Raw genomic sequence first — 17,770 nt, forward strand, 5'->3', positions numbered from 1 at the left:
CTTGCATGTGCACAGCTTGATTTTATTTAGAGGCAGAGATGGAGTGTGTCTCATTCCTCCTCCGCATAGCAAAACTCTTGATGATTATTGAGGGTTGTTGATTAGAATGGAGGGCATGACATTTGCATTGCTGATATGCATGAGAAGAAAGCTTCTTTTTTGGTCCACAATTCTTTGTGGACTTGGACTAAATATAGAGTTTACTGGAAGCAATGGTGCTATCTCACTTCTCTTTATTAAGAGCCATTAGGGAACTGCACATGGAGGTCACAAAATCCTTTTGCTAAGGGATTTTTATATGAACACCTCAAGGGCCCAATTGCCTAGTAATTGTTTGTAGAAAATATTACTGCAAACATGGATATTGTTAAGTTGCATGCTAAGAAATAGAGATGGTGTGCCTCATTCCTCCTCCACATAGCAAAACTTTAGATTGTTATCGAAGTTTGATTATTTGAATGGAGGGCATGGGATTTGCATTGTTGATATCCATGAGGTGAAGATGGCCTTATTTTTTGGTCCACAATCCTTTGCATACTTTGTACTAAATAGAGAGTTTATTGGAAGCTATCAAAACACGCACTAAAGCATTCTAGAGACTAGAACTACATAAAATTGACATATATAGAGAGAGGAAAGGGTTCATTTCTTCATCAAAAGTCTCTAGAGGTAGTTGGAAAGTACACAAGCACCTTTGTAGCTACCACATGACAAAGGAGATATCTTAGATGCATTAAAAGTGAAAGTGTTGAAGAATTCACTCGCATGATATCATTGTTTAACAATATAGACATTATAAGAAGTAGTTGCAAAGCATCAACAGAAGCCTGACACGGGGCTCTGGAGGAGCATCGTCAAGGCAAATAAAAATAGATGCTTGCACATGCACATCTTGATTTTATTTAGAGTATGCAAGTGAAGAGAAAATATTGTTCTATTGTATGTCCCATCACCAAAATTGGCACCTACTAATAGGGGTATATCTTACTCAAAGAATTGTAATGCTTGTGACCTTCTTCGTCAGAATAGCCAATACACAATACATACATAGATGTATAATGCATGCATACATGGATACATACATAGATGCATAATGCATGCATACTTGTGTTGACCCCGACTCCCCTCCATTAAAATCCTCAACTAAGAGTAAGGGTAAGGCCAATGGTAAGTCATGTGGAAAGATAAGGTAGACTCCAAAAAGAAAGAAATGCCAACACTTTCTCGTCCATCTCCTCATTAGCGTGAAGAGAAGAGGCCCCCTATGTACAAGTCAAATTCTACTTCTGATAGCCGTTCTTCAGTCACTCCTGATGAAATGGACGCAACCCTCTGTCCCCTCAAACCCCCCTTCCAGCCTTGATCTCTTATCCTCTATTTTCCAGCAGCGACAGTGGCGAGGTTGGTTCTGACAAATGGTAGTTCTACCATTCCCTTGCTCAATTCGAAAAAAAAAAAGAAAAGAAAAGAAAGAAAGAAACAAAAAAAAAAAAACAAAACAAAACATATCGGTCATGTGAGAAAAGGACTAGACATTGCAAGGTTGTTTATCAAGGAGATATTCAAGCTACATGGGCTGCCCAGAAGAATCATTAGTGATCCTGACTCTCTTTTCACATCACACTTCTGGAGAGCTATCTTTGAAGCCATTGGGACTCAACTCTATTTTAGCGCCGCCTAGCATCCCCAAACGGATGGCCAAACAGAGCAAGTCTTCAGGCGATATCCATTAATCAAAAAGGGATCATCAGAGGCATCAACTATCTGCACTTGGACAGAGCCATTAGGGTTGACGGCAAGTACCTTATAGGGGCCCATCCACCGCTGTTGGAGCTTGCCAGGAAACTTGCCAAATTGTGAATCATAGGCTAGGACCAAATCACCTTCTTTGAACGCCTTGTGCTTGATGAAGCTGTCATGGTAAGCCTTGCGTCGAGCTTGTGTGGCTTCCATGCACTGGAGAGCCATCCTACGAATTTCGTCCGAACACTCCAGGTGCAGGAGACGGCGTTGCAGTGAATCATCATCCCCCAAACGCTCTTTGATAGCCACTCTCAAAGAGGGTAATTCCAGTTCAACAGGAAAAACAGCTTCTGTACCATATACCAGCGAGTGTGCTATGAGCATCCTTCATCATTGAATATATGCTTTGTATATTCACTAGAAATAAATATTGTGTTCATGTGCAAGCAGCTAGTGAGGTAGTTGCCAATTAAGTGGTCAAGGCTCTTGAAATAATAGGAGTGCATCCAAAAGTCCCAAATACATTGGGTGTGTGTTGCCCAACATTTTGGTTTTGTTATTGGGACCAAGGATGCATTGACCGCAAAGTCACTTGCATGCTTCATGGTTACGAAATAGGGGGGGACACCCATGCCAACTCTGAAATGCTATTGGTTTTGTGATTGAAGAGGTCCTACAACATGAGTGCTTAGTTTGGGTCACTTGTCTAGGATTGCCTATGTGGCTTGATGGAGAGATCAGTGTGTTGGCAAAAACCCTTAGCAAAGTGCTATAAATGCATGCTACTATCTCAACCAATAGAGCTTATGTCCAAAAAAAGGCTAGGGATAGAAGAGAGAATATTTTGGAGATCCTTGAGCTATTTCATCCTTATAAGATTGAGTTATTGGTTGATGCTAGATTTTTTCTACTCTACCTTGTTTGACACTTGCTTTGTCTATAGGGAAGGGGGCATTTTTATAAAGACTGTTTGAAGTAGGGGGAGCAAAAGAAGCATGGTAGTAAACCAATGGTATAGCTCAGGGAGAAAAGAAGGAGCATCCAACAATACAAGTAGGGAAGAAGGAAGAAATTGAATGTGAGAAGGGCAAGGCCAAGGAAGTAAATACCCCTCACGAAGCGGAGCCTACGAAGAAGGCTAATCATCAAGGAAATTAGAAAAACCCAAACTAGATCCACAACAAAGATAGTCAAATTGCCCAAATCCATGGAGTCTAATGGAGGTAAAAATTAGATGGTATCTCTTATGAAGCTTGCTCGTAAACCTCTTGTTAATATGGATTACTTTGTCATTGTTAAAGGGAGCATGAAGGTTATGATGATGGAGGCTTCATTTATGAGCAAAGACAAAATGATAAGTAACATTACTATGATAATTTGGAACATCAAAGGCTTGGAGAGCCCATCCGCGAAGGATTTATGCCATTCAATGTGTTGAGAAAAAGGAAGCCAAACATAGTAGCATTGTAGGAGGTTAAGCTTGTTAAGGAAGATGTGCAAAGATTATTATTTAAATGATACATATTATATAGAGATTGTTGTTGCCATGGAGTTGCTAATAAGGGACAATAGGAAGTATGGAATAGAGGAGATGGGAGTGTAGTGGTGAGATGCATTATGATGGGGGAAGAAAAAGTTGTGACCATGCCAATGTAAGGTCCAAATTGTTTTTCGTTCTGGGTTGTCTTTTGGGAACAACTAAATAGAGTGGTGGTAGAGGACAATACAATCCTTTTAGGGGATTGGAATATGACACTCCTTGTGTTTGACCACTTGCATGGGAGGGGAAATATGTTAGTGCAAGAAAGGGAGATATGGCATGATTTGTCAATCAAACAAGAGCTGATTGACATGACAGTGATGTTCGATGTTTTTGCAATGCTTCCCTTCATTTGGTAGTTTCAGTAGGCTGGTGGCTCTTAGAGGGTTGCAAGATTGGATAGAATCTACTTGAATCACGGTGCATGGTAGATAAATCTAAACAACTAGTTGATGATGTTTGTCAAGGTATCCTCCTTGGACCATATGCTAGTCTAGTATGCATGATTAGATTTTGTTGGGATAGAGAATGAGACAAAGGTCTATTGCTATTTAGGTTTAGCACCTCTTTCTTGGAAAAAGAGGGGTTTTGCCAATAGTTTAAGTGCACTTGGAAGAGGATCAACAACCCATTGTCTAATCAAGTGCAAAATTGGCTAAAGTGCACAACTACCATCATAGATTGTATAATAGTATGTTAAAGATCACGCTAGAATTTGAAGAGGGATACACAATAATAGTTAAAGATGCATGGAATATTTTCTTCTAACTCTCATTAACTATCTTGCTGATGGGGTGCTACATCATCTTCTCAAAGAGGTGGAGCATTACATTGAGGGTTTGCAAAAACATAAAGTTGAAGTCACAAAAATACAATTGAAGGGTAAGTTGTACCTTATGGGTGACGCTTCTACCAATTATTTCTTCAACTCTCTGAAGCAAAAGAAGTAGCAGAAGCTCATCACAATGATAGAAGATAGGGAAGGAATGGTGATAAGGGAGGTTGTTGAAATAACAAGAGCCTTTACCAACCACCTTTCCATAACAGTGGGCTCAAAATTAGCAATGTTTGTCAATTCTAAGTAGAAGCTAAATTTGTTTTTGGCAATCAAGAATAGAAAAATCATAATCAAGAGGCATTGTTATTAAAAAGGTTTCTCTTGATTGAAGAGCTACAAAATGTGGTCTCTCTTGATTGATTTCTAAAAATGATAAAGGCTCTATTTCCTAATACCTTAGCAATTGTCTATGTTAATGGTTTGTGCTTTGTGCCTTTTGAGCTAAAGAAGTTGGTTAGGCAAGAATTTCCTAATGCCATGCTATTGTTTGCTCTTATTATTGACCCTCTACTTAGGAACTTGGATTAAAAAATGTAGCAAACAATATTGAAAGGATAGTAGTAGTTGTAAGGACAACACTTCATCACCCAATTAATTGCCAATGATAACTTTAATGTAGTGCAAGTGGAAATGCAAAATTTGATGCATTGATGGTGATAAACAACCAATTTTCAGGGCTTTTCAAGTTTTGGGATTAGTGCGAGCAAGACATAGTTTGTTTGTTTTTTGTGGGTTTAGAAAAGCCAACATGATGACTAAGGCAATTGGGCTTTAAAATGGTATAACTGGGGCAAGTTTTTTGGTATTTGGGATGCCTACTAGGCATAGCCATCACCATGAAGTAAATATATGAATGGATGGAGAAGAAGGTTAAAGACTTATTAAAGAAGTTAGGCTCTCAATTTCCAAGGGTGACTAGTTATGCTTAAGAGTATGCTTGCCTTTGTGATAGTCTTTTTAGCTATGATACCGAGTTTCAATGGAAGCATTTGAACAAGGATTGAGAGGGAATTTTTAGCCGTCCTATGGAATCAACAAGCATGAAGAAGAGGCAAGAGATTAATAGCATGGAGTGTGATCATGGCACATAAGGGAGGAGGGCTTACGGTACCCAAGCTCATGCAAAAGTCGCAAATGTTGTTGTTTGCACTTTTTAGAAGAATTGACTGCTCACATACAAGGGCAATGCTGATTAAAGCTTGGCTTGCAAAGTTCAAGATGAAGAAGGCCAAAATGGAGGGCCTTAATTGGGTTCATGTATTACCCTTGAGGTAGGAAAAAAAAGATTCAAGAATCATAGGTAGCATAGAGGCTTGCATCAAGGAATGCTAGAAGGCATTGGGTCAAGGCACAAGATTGTAGGGGTGATTCTTTATTGCTATAGGTTATCTAGGGTTGCAAGTTTGCTTTTAGCCCACCTTTAAGGCCTATTGTTGACAATCCATAGTTGATAAAGAATATTGCAACTGAAGGGCTTTTGATATGGGGGATTTGTGGAATCCTAACTCTCTGGATTTTGTCAATTTGGAGGAAATCAAGACTCAATACCAAATCATCGATGGTTAGAACATTCATCTACAATTGGTGATGAGCAATATTGAATAGGATTGGGCAATGGCCAAAGTTGTGTATGATGGCAATATAAGAAAGAGTACGAAATCAACTATGAGAAAGGTTTTGTGGAGGTACAAAAGAAGGAAGGATTATGTAGGAAAGATTCAAGCCACATAGGAAAGACAATATCCTATTAGAGGAAGTGGTATCCTAGATCCAACAAGAGGACATGGTTGAGGAGGATTAGAGGAGCATGAAGGGCCATGCCATTAAAGAAGTTGAACTTCATGCTATGGAAAGTGGTGATGAACAAGTTGTTGACTAAAGAGAAGGATTGGGAAGACTATGGAAGTGTCAATGTTGTGTATATTTTGTAGAAGGAAAGAAGAAAGTGTCATGCATCTATTTTGGGATTGCAAGGAGGTAAAAAGATGTGGACATAACTACCGGGGTAGATTAGGCAAGGGGGGTTTTCAAGAAAGTCAGAGAGTAAGTTGGTGCTTTTGGGGAGAGAGGGCTAAGGATAAAGAAACTATGAAGCTATGGAATGTTGTTAGAGTTGTGATAATCTCTTGGACTTGGAAACTTTGGAATGATAGGCTCTTCGGGAAAGAAAAAGTGCCTCCATGATCGAGTAATTCCTGGCACAATGTTAGGGGAAGTTCTAACTGCTTTGAAAGGGGGGGAGTGATAGGGCGTACAAAGCCTTCCATAGAAGTCTATCTAAAGCATGAAGGTGTCACTTGAGACATGCTTAAGTAACACTATAAATACTATTGTTATTTTATTTTATTTAATATATTATTTGCATACATAATGAAAAAAAGAAGAAAAAGGCATTTGCAAAAGGGAGAAAAAAGAAAAAAAGTTACCACATATTATTCTTGATTGCACTAATGTTTCAAAGCCATGCAGCATGCGATTCCCACCCTCACCATTCCCTAAGCATCACCTTAGTGCAAGGCTAACAATATACCATAACACCCATCTTTCACCAAAGTCGAGGCATCTCAATGCCGCCCAAGTGCGGGTTTTGAACCTTTGATCTCCCACAACTCATCAACACTCCCAACCCCATCACCATCAATAGACAGGGCCGCAATGCATAATAATTGCATGAACAAAAACAGCATACTAGAAGTAGTTGTGAAAGTGATAATTCCTTATCCCTATATTTTAAAAAAGTGATAATAAAATTAATAATAAAGTGATTAATTAATAATAAAGTGATAATTGATGATCCCTGTATTAAACAAAAATCAAATTAAGACGTTAAATGTGATGGTAAAAACCTATCATTGTGAGAAGCATGGCTCGACAGAGCTGTGTTATATGACGACAAGCTGTGCTTAAGAGGTGGGGAAGATGGAGAAGCTGTGCGCAGCCATCAAGAGGGCTGCGTCTCCACAGACATTTGTGAATTTTAGGGGGAGCGTCAGACAATGCCTAGAGTCCCTCAATGGCGCCGGGCTCAATCCACAAGGTATGAGAAAGCTTGCTTCTCTTCTGTATCTCGTATGGTCCTTTTGCTTTCATGCTAGCACGCCTTCTGTTTCTTCATCTTTTTTTCTGATTTCTCCTGACCTCCCATATGGAATGATGAAGTTGTTTTGACTTGCTACGTAAAGGCAGGAGGGCAGCTGGATGCATGGGTAAAGCTGATCACAAACCCTTTACTGTGGTGGCACAGCTCTCCAGACAAGGTACTGGCCCTCCATGACTCTTGAGTCTTGATTGAATCATGCCATATGAGCCATAGTTGGCAAGAAACCCCTTTCATAAGGTTAGGAAACTTGTTTCAGGTGTTTTATAAAATGTACCAAACACATATTTAAAACCTTCCAAAAAAAGCTCTATCATGAAAAATGTTTTAGAACTTTTGCAATGAACATTTGTCATGGATTCATTCTAGAGGCCAAACTGGATTAATCATCGGCTTTGATTGCAATGATTTCATTTGAGTGAATGTCCATCTATACTTCTTCTACATTCATAATCATTGATCATGCATATGAATATCGACATCATGTTGAATCACGAATCATGATCAATCTGAGCTAGCTATGTTACATGAGTCACATACTATATCTGTGTAAGTTCCATAGCCTATTCCATCTCAAATGAAACCCATTTCCAACGTTTTATGAAACTTTTATGAAACCCCAAAACCTTATATTTCAAAAACCCTGGGCAATAATACGTGAGGCCATGAATAGTGAAATGGGCATGTTAGGGCCGATTCACTAGCTTTCGTTTCATAGCTAATTGTATTATGGAGTGTTCCCTGATGACTCCCAACATTGTGGCACACAAGGTTTTCCTAGCTTATCTTGGATTCTAACCACATCATACCTTGAAAAGGTAGCTGTTAAATGACTAAGGGGAAGCGTGAAAGGGGTCAGGTTAGCGTAATGAAATATAGAAATATATATGGTTGTGCAAATGTGGGAGATTGACTATGTTTGCATTCTTGAGTAACCAAGCTAGCCCTGGCTATATGCTAGCTCAAAATGCAGCCATGTTCCCCCTAGAAGACATTTTTACAAGCAATGGTTAGGCCTTGATACCCTTTGATTCACATTTGAAGCAAGCCATGTCTAGGCCACAACTCCGATTGACTTGAAGCTCTGTTGTTTGCGAGCCAACCTGCAATAGACATATTAAGTGTGTGGACTGAATAAAGGTAGTACTTGTATGTTCAGCATTGTCCAGCATTACATTGCTTGACAAGCCCAGGGAAACTGTAGTCACACCTTCAACCTGTAATGAATTGGTATGGCAAGCATAGAAACTCAAAAGTGTTTGACAACACAGAGACCACAATCTGTAGAATGCTGAATGCTAATGAACGAACAATGATATGAAGATGATATGATTAGTGGGCCTCGAACCTCTATGCCTGTAGGGCCGGGGAAGAGGTGTCTGGAGTGTGTGTTTAAGTGTAATGTATTCAAACAGATCCCAAAAATGCAGCAGCAACAGGGTTGAGTGACCTCCAAATGATGTGGTAGTAGTGTAGAAGACCGATCAACATCAAAACACAGATTGGAATGATGATGTTAGCACCTGTATATACTTGCAGCTCCAATAAGCAGCAACCAGCAAGATGGTCTGGTCAAGCAGAAAATGTAGCTGTTGCAGCTCCGAGGTGACCACTAGTGGCTAAATGCAGATCCTCTGATGAAGTTGGCAGCAGGAGGAGGTGTGGCAGATGCTGGGCGGCCTAGATAGCAATCAAGGGCAGGTAAATCTGATGACATGGTAGTTGGACTGATCAGCAAATAGGCTGCAACTGGAGAGGGAACTTGTATGCAATAGGGCAGCTAGTAGAACCAGCAAATGCAGCTGTAGAGTCTCCAAAACAGGTTGCCTTAGTGGACATCAGTACTAGACAGCAGGGCAATACTCCAAGCAGACTCCTTGCATTGACATTGTACTTTGGAAGGGGTGTGGGTAGTAGTAGTAGAGTGAGAGAGCTGATTGTAGCTGGCTGGAATAAGGAAATAAGGATGCACAAAGAAGACTCCTATTTATAGAGGTTTGGGGGTATATAAAAATGTGAAAATTAAAGCCATTTATTTTTGGTAATTTAGCATTAATTACTTTTAGGAGCTATTAGGGAGACTAAATTAGTGGTTATTAGTTAATGTACCGATATTATGTTTGAGTGCAAACCTTAATATTAGTAGCTCAACACTCCTCTCATGCCCAAAAAGCATATTCTTGAGATGGTGTGCAAGTCACATTTCCATCTATTTTTTATGTGAATTGGAAGTGCCCAAGCAAAGAAATATGTAAATGGATCGGACTTATGCATGAGAAAGGATACCCACATGTATTTAGAATGATAATCCACTATCAAAAAGGAGTACAATGTGCCATTCAAGGCGGTAGTGGTTGTTGGCCCACAAAGATCAACATGAATCAATTGAAGAGGTGTCTAAGCTCTATGTGCGAACTGTTGAGGGAATGGGGTATGGTGTTGCTTTCTAAGTTGAGAAGCTTTATAGATAGGGGATCGACTACAGATGTGGACAGCTATGGCCATTGCCCTGGCCCAAAGGTAGTGAGGTGTTTGTCGATGCTCCATCACAGTCTGTCCCATCTCGATCACACTGCAATTCTTCTGCATCCAAGATGTCAGTGTTCTGACCTTTTGAGCTGTTCCTTTTGGTCCAAGACCATTGGAACCAACTCCTCCTGCTTAAGGGTCTCTATCTACCCTGAAGCAATCATGGGGGAGCAAAACGCACTGAATTGGGGCAGTAATTGAGAAGAAGAGTTATCGCCATGTCCTTTGAGGTGATTGCCTTCTTTGCATTTTGGACCTGCATCTGCAATTGTCGAAGCTTATTGACATGCTTCTACATAGAAGAAGACTTATTAGGACTCAAAGTCTTCATTTGAACCTCCAGAGACACTCGTTTCATCACGGTCGTCCAATTGTACATTTGCTCAAGCTCTAGCCATATCTCCCATGCCATGGTTAAGTGCTTCATGTGAGCGATAATAGTTGGAGTGCGAGAGAGAGAGAGAGAGAGAGAGAGAGAGAGAGAGTAAAGAATGGATGTGGGCATTCAATTTTTCCCAATGCGCATGTATCTTCATCAACTTAGCTTTGCCATCTGCAAAAAGCTTGGAGGTATCACAGGTTGTAGGATGGTCTATAGTCTCGGTCAGGAGCTCCACTAAATCATTAGACTCCAAGAGGGCAAGCATCATCATGCGCCAAATGTGATAATTCTCCCCATCAAGCTTTTGATTTGAAGGAAGAGTTGGCAACACGGGGACCTTACTGTCCATAATAGCTTGAAACTTTGCATCAATTTTGGTTGACATTGTAAATGGAATGACCTATACGAAAACAAGGGCATCCCCTTCTGATTCCATGCATAGTGCTCGCTTCTTTTCTACATTAAACCTTTTCACTTAAAGCCTCTGTAGGCTCTAAACACAAACTTTTGTCGCAAAGACTCCTCTTGATTAGGTTTGCCCACAAACAATCAACCCTTCTATGCTATGTTAGAGTGCAACGAATGTAGAAGTGTATGGATAAGACTAAAAGACAATGAACATGACAGAAAGGGAGAGAAAAGAGCAGTCAACGAATGCTGAAAGGAAGAGGGCAGATGTTCAAGGGCTGTCGTTATATCTACTCCGGCTAGATCTCTCTCACAAAAACTTGAAAACAAAAGTGAGGAGGGTAGGCTGAAGTGGTGCTATAAATAGCACAAGAGAACACAAAATATGGCGGGTTGGCCAGCCAAATTTGGTTGATTGCTGCCATTCCAAGTGCAAACTTAGCATGGGAGGAGCTCAACAAAGTTTTTGGCACTGAATCCAAGCACTCTAAGGTGAAACTTCTAACACAACTTTATGTTTTGAAGTTCAACTGAAAAGATCTCACAAGTCACTTGAACAAGTACAAGGGTATTAAACAACAATTGGCTGTTCTAAAAAGAACACTTGATGAAGATGAGGCCAAAGGTTATTTATTAGCAAGTTGTAATGTGTATGGCCATCAGAATTTAGTTGAAACATTATCTAACATGGATGATTTAAAGTTGCACGACATTGAGGCATCCTTACCATCCCAAAGTAGCTAAGACGTCAGTCAATGGGTGCTTATTGGTTGTCCAAGAACCTACCAAGACTACACGGCTATGGATATCTTCTTTCAAATAGCCCTATCAAACGGGTCTTGCTTTTATTTAAAAAATTGTTTGAAAATGATAGTGAGGGTAATTTAAACATCCTCCATAAACAGAATGTGTATAAGGCAAGGCTACAGTGATGAGGCATAGTTGAGGTAATAGCTGCCATAAATGTCTACCATAGTAGATGGCTACAATGGGAGATGTTGCAAATATGATTGATCTGAGTTGACCATTTCTTTGATGAGGTAAAAGTAAAACAAGCTTACATAATGCTATCAGAAGTGGATCTAGTGATGGAAGCGTAGAAAACTATTGTAATAGATTGGTGAACACAAGAGAGAAGAGAAACTCTACAAAAGAAAATAACATTGCACAAAGACTCAAAAGCAAAGAGATGTCAATCCCAGCTTTAGGATTTGAACTTGCCAAACTTCGAACAATGCGTTAGGAAAAGCCCTCACGGGAGCCTATGCGCTTGTATACCTGTATGGATGAGGTGTATCAACCCCATCTCACCTTCCTCTCACACTCTCTTTGGCATTGGAGAGTTGTGAGGGATGACCGCATCATATATACTAGCAACTTGGAAGGGAGGCCCTTGTATCCATTGCTCCCTTGATTTGTGAGAGTGCGCAACGGAAGAAGAACACGAACACGGAGGAGAGGAGAGAGAAAGCAGAGAATGAAGGAAGAAAATCTGCACTGACTGAAATGAATGCTGAATACACTGAAATGGACTGATCAGTCCCTGCACGCAGCCCGAAGCATCGGTGAGGGCACCAGATCAGGCTGATGATGACGGCAGCACCGAAGACGGAGGAAGATGACGGAGTCGGAGTGTGCACCTGCCAAAGAAGGAGGGAAGTTGATAATACAACTGACTGCTAAGTGGGAAATGGCTATAAATAGCCAAAAAACCCAAAAACTAGCCGACCTGAAATTTGAGGCCATAAATATGTCCGACCAGCATTTAATCTGATCTGACCAGCATTTAATGCTGGTAAAAATGCCAGGAATGCTCAGAAAAATCCCGGAAAGGGTGGACAATGTCCGGCAGGTGAGGCAGGCTGAAGAATGCAGAAACTGCCCCGGGAAATGCACATCTGAGTGCTCTAGAATGAGCTACCTCCTCCGTCAAAACAAGTGATAGACATGTCAGAGCTCCTAATGTCCTCGTCTGACTCAGACTGAGGCTCACAGGCAAGAGATGACAAGGCATGACAAACATGACTGCTAACACCCCCTCTCAGATCCTGGATGTGGCTGAAGGCCAAGGGAGAAACGGATCCTGGGGTGGCAAGAGGAATGCCAAGGTCGATGAAGTCCGTCGAAGTAGACTGCTGCTGAAGGAGCTCCTCACGATCCTGGGAATCCCCCTCTAAAACACTAGGGGCCAGGGAATCCACAGCCGCATCACCGAGATCGTCCCCCTCTGAAAGGGATGGGGGGTACGAGGGAACCACCGAAGGAGAAGGTGGGGGATGGGAAGGAACTTGTGGAATAGAAGGTGCATAAGCGGGAACGGGTGTAGCAATAGACTGCCTCGGAGGACCCTGCACTAAAGAAGGGGAATGGAGCCTGTAAAGCCCGCTCTCCTGCCAACCTGTAGATAAGACAGCTCCTGTAAGAGAATCCTCAATAACAACGGCATGCTCGATGAAGATCACTCGTGTGCCAAGCCTTGTAAGGCCATAAACTGAGAGGAGGGGAAGGCCCAAATCCGGAACATGTAGGGCTTGTGAAAAGGAGCTCGAAGGTCGGTCGGTAAACAAAGGCAATGTGCCAACACCACTAATAGGCACCGATAAAATGTCACCAACAATGACTGAACCCTTTGATGGACGGAGATCCTGTAAAAAATCACCTTGGGGAGTCATATGACTCGAAGCACCACTGTCCACTAACCAAGGCTGCGCAGAAGACACTGCAGAAGGATCCTCCTCCAAAGCATGGATATGAAGGAACACTGACTCATGGGTAACAGTTGGTGTAGAGGTAGAAGAAGGTTCCGATGTAGATCCACCCTTCGCTCCCGGACGAAGGTGAGGGTACTTCTTCCAGCATTTCTCCTCGGGATGTGTCCCTTTCCCACAGTGTGGGCACTTCAGTCTCTTTGAATCTGAGTCAGAGCCTGAAGAACTGTCCTTCTTCTTAGCCTTTGACTTCGTCTTCTTCTTCTTCTGTCCTCCCGAACCTGCAACAAAGGCTCTAGTGGAGTCGGATCCACTAGCACTGACCTCTCTGAGTCGCTCGTCATGCTCCAAAACAAGCGGGGATAGCTCCTCCCATAGAAGCTTCTCACGGGTCCTCGATGTAAGAAGGCTGGTGTAGAAGACATCAAACTGAGGCGATGGCAGCTGAGTCAAAAGAATCATAGCCATGTCTTCAGAAGATATCGTCCGACCGAGGGATGCAAGTTCATCCCTCATATCCTGTAATCTGTTGATGTGGTCCTTCATGGAAGGACTATCATCAATAGCGAGCATCCGCAACTTCTTTTCAAGAGATATCCGGTGGGCAAACGTCTTCTGTTGATAGAGAGACGCGAGCTTTCTCCACACGTCCGCTGCAGTCTTCAACCTGTGAACATGAACAAGGACAGAATCCTGCAAACTCAGAAAGAGGAAAGATCTGGCTCTAGAATTGAGCCGATCCCATAAGGCTGCACGATCCATAGATGTCCCATCTGCGGGACCCACCTTAGGCCGGGGAATAGGAACAAAAACAAGCTCCCAAAGATCGAAGGAGTCCAAGATACACTCCACCTTGCAGGACCATAGAGAAAAGTTGGAGCCATCCAACCGGTCCTCTTTGGGCAGCTGAGGAAGCACGGGTACTTGTATAGGGGGTACCAAAGGCTGCATCTTCGGCCCACTGGAAGGGGATTGCCGAGATACATGAATAGAAGGGGGACGGGAAAGAGGAATAGACTCCGGACGACGGTCCTCGTGATAGAAACCACGCCTCCGTTCAGATGAGTGTCGAGACAAAAGCTCGTCATCTGAATCATCAAAACCTGTAGACTGATGATAAGACATCTTCTAAATCTGCAAAACACCAAACACCAAAGAAAACTGTGCCGATGCCGAAGAATGACCACCAGAAGGGTCACCAACCACCAGAAGAACCACCAAACTCCAGGAAATCAGGTCGCCTATCACCAGAAGGTGAAAACGCAGCTGTGTAGGGCACAAAGTCCGGAGGGAAAGTTGCCAGGCACCAAAACGCAGCCCAGAAAAGAAGCGCCAGCTGGAGAGGAGCCGCCAGGAGGGAAAACGACCACCTTGGATGCAAAACGCAGCCTGTAGTGGAGGCGCCCAGCTGAAAAGAAGGCCGCCCAGCTGAAAACGCAAGGAAACAGGGGCTGGTTGATGACGTGGCAGCCTGTGGAAGGGGCTGATGCAGCAAACGCAAATGTATAGACCACCTGGAGGGGCCGCCTGGCTGTTGGAGAAAAGGGGGGCAGCAACAGATGATAGGTGTGGTGTCTCTCCAGTCGATGAAGACCTCCGTGCTCTCAGTTTGGCGATGATACCATGTGAGAGTGTGCAACGGAAGAAGAACACGAACACGGAGGAGAGGAGAGAGAAAGCAGAGAATGAAGGAAGAAAATCTGCACTGACTGAAATGAATGCTGAATACACTGAAATGGACTGATCAGTCCCTGCACGCAGCCCGAAGCATCAGTGAGGGCACCAGATCAGGCTGATGATGACGGTAGCACCGAAGATGGAGGAAGATGCCGGAGTCGGTGTGTGCACCTGCCAAAGGAGGGAAGTTGATAATACAACTGATTGCCAAGTGGGAAATGGCTATAAATAGCCAAAAAACCCAAAAACTGGCCGACCTGAAATTTGAGGCCATAAATATGTCCGACCAGCATTTAATGCTGATCTGACCAGCATTTAATGCTGGTAAAAATGCCAGGAATGCTCAGAAAAATCCCGGAAAGGGTGGACAATGTCCGGCAGGTGAGGCAGGCTGAAGAATGCAGAAACTGCCCCGGGAAATGCACATCTGAGTGCTCTAGAATGAGCTACCTCCTCCGTCAAAACAAGTGATAGACATGTCAGAGCTCCTAATGTCCTCGTCTGACTCAGACTGAGGCTCACAGGCAGGAGATGACAAGGTATGACAAACATGACTACTAACATGATCTTGTAGCCTCACTGGCATTGTGGGCTGTATGCAAGGACTGATCGTCCTCCTTTTGTATTCAGCATTCTTTCCTTGTTCAGTGCCGATTTCTTTATTCTTTTCTTACAGTCACTCCTTGTTCCTTTGTCTCTATGTTCGTGTTTCTTTTTCTATTGCACACTCTCACATTATATGCCCAATGATCTTTAAAAGGTTATGTGGGCCAAAAATAGTTTTATTAATGGAACTACTATTGCTATTGCTAGCATTAACAAAACAATCTTTGAATAAAATTTTGGAAGATACAAGAGCTTCAAGAGTATTTATTGAAGTAGACTTTGCCTTCTTGTTTTGGAGTCACTCTTGATCACCATGAACGTTATCCTTCTGATGGTTGGCAAGTTAAGCAATGGCCCTTCAAGTGATCCTTGTTGTGAGTAACCTTGCTCTTACCATCCTTTTTTAATGCAACTCTAAAGATAACTAATGAGTTATTGTCGGGGTAGTTGACTTCTTTGACTTAAAAGATAGAGGTAGCTTAATGGGAACCCTTGTCGACTGGCTGCCCCTACTCACATCCAAAGTATTATCAAAATTCTTTGCATACTTGTAGACATCCTTGAGCCAATGAAGTGGATTGCCGAGCACCTTGTTCTGGTAGTTCAATGGCAATCCAAAAACGTATTGCATGTAGAGTAGCACTTGAGAATCATGTAAGGCATTTGTTTTGTACACTAGATCTTTTAACTCTTATGAATATGCATCTAAGCTCTTCTTCCCCATATCGAGCTTGAATAATTTTCGAAAATTTTCAATTTGGTTATTGGTTACATACGTTTCCAAAAATTAGATTGAAAATCAGCCCATGTCATCGGCTTGGGGCATAGCTTTGCCCAACAAGCATACACCTTTCCCTGTAACTTGATTTGTATTTGCTTGATACTTTGAGCATCATTGAATTGATACAAATCAAAATACACTGTCCATTTGGTCAGCCATGAATCGATGTTCGTCTCATTACATTCCTTCTTTTCCCCTTTAAAGGGATTGGGTTGGAATTGAAGAGGCAATATCCTTATGGCTGTGGGTACAAATGGAAAATGGGAACTGTGTAGCTTGGTCAATTGTCGTTGCATTTCTTTGACTGGAGCGTGGAGAATCGCCACAAGGCATGAATCTCCATCGGATTTGAAAGAAGAAGAGGCTTTGAGATGCTGCCTGTGCATGTGTTGGGGTTCGAGAGAAGCCAAACGGACATTGTCCATGTGTTGAGGTTTAGTAGGAATGGGCGCGTCAAAAGGAGATACCTCGTGAGAAGGCATGGTATCGATAAGAGAAAGGAATAGAGAGAAGAAAAGAAGTTTTGGAGAGAGATGATAATTTGAAGATTAAGGAGTGCGAGAAAGGAGACCAGATTGTAACAAAGACAATTTGTAGGATTGAAAATTAGTCTACATTTAATATAGAATAAAAACTCGATGTGTATGTATGTATGTATATATATATATTTTTGGGTTGGTTGGTTGAGAGAGAGGGGGGCAGCTTAATAAAAGCACCTTAGACTAATATAAATCAATAGAAAGTTGGTGACTAAGAAGTCAAAGATTGTTGATCGAGGTGTTCCATATCATTCTTAATGAGATAAAGGCATACCTCTCAGGCGTGAACCATCTTGTGTCCAATTGTTGTAGGTTGATATGTCCCTCTAGGATCCAACTTGCATATGAGACACGACAGAAGCCATACTCACAATGAAAGGGACTCGACATTAGACTCACCTTCTAGCCATAGAGTCAAACGGGCTTACCCTTGAGCTTGGGAGCTAATAGCACTCTGGGTTTGATACCAATGATATGTCCCTCTAGGATCCAACTTGCATATGAGACACGACAGAAGCCATACTCACAATGAAAGGGACTGGATATCGGACTCACCTTCTAGCCATAGAGTCAAACGGGCTTATCCTTGAGCTTGGGAGCTAATAGCACTTTGGGTTATGACCACATCCCAAGGGTTGGCATCCCATACCACTAGTCCACACTATCTCAATGTACGGATGTGTGGTCAACGGGCCAAGAGTCCATGAGTAGTGATCACACAATTAATGTGCACAATAGGGCCTTGAGTCCTATAAATAGGACATTGCTATTCTAACCTTGAAGTGCCCTTAGTGCATTTGTGCTAAGTCACTTTATGACTATTGTGACCAATGCTACTAGCACTCATTTGGATGTCTAGGGACATAATACCTCCCTTCTTAGTACTTGTTCAAAGAATAGAATCTGTTGGAAGAATCCTCAG

General features: G+C 42.2%; 1 protein-coding gene across 2 annotated transcripts in view; it reads left to right on the forward strand.

Moving 5' to 3' along the window:
* The first annotated feature begins 6,966 nt into the window (after nucleotides 1–6,966).
* Nucleotides 6,967–17,770, forward strand: part of LOC148019086 (pentatricopeptide repeat-containing protein At1g11290, chloroplastic-like) — a 43,284-nt gene continuing 32,480 nt past the window's right edge. Inside the window, exons 1-2 of one of the 2 annotated variants that reach the window (XM_087701668.1) lie at nucleotides 6,967–7,158; nucleotides 7,308–7,378. In XM_087701668.1, coding sequence (XP_087557794.1) covers nucleotides 7,041–7,158; nucleotides 7,308–7,378 — 189 coding nt within the window. In that variant the 5' untranslated portion in view covers nucleotides 6,967–7,040. Of the gene's footprint in view, nucleotides 7,159–7,303; nucleotides 7,379–17,770 lie in introns of both variants that reach the window. The other variant, XM_087701669.1, reaches the window with a different exon arrangement.

Source organism: Lygodium microphyllum, chromosome 20, assembly GCF_053477565.2.
Source record: "Lygodium microphyllum isolate KBCC chromosome 20, Lygodium_microphyllum_v1.1.10, whole genome shotgun sequence".
In the NCBI taxonomy this organism is placed as follows: Eukaryota; Viridiplantae; Streptophyta; class Polypodiopsida; order Schizaeales; family Lygodiaceae; genus Lygodium; species Lygodium microphyllum.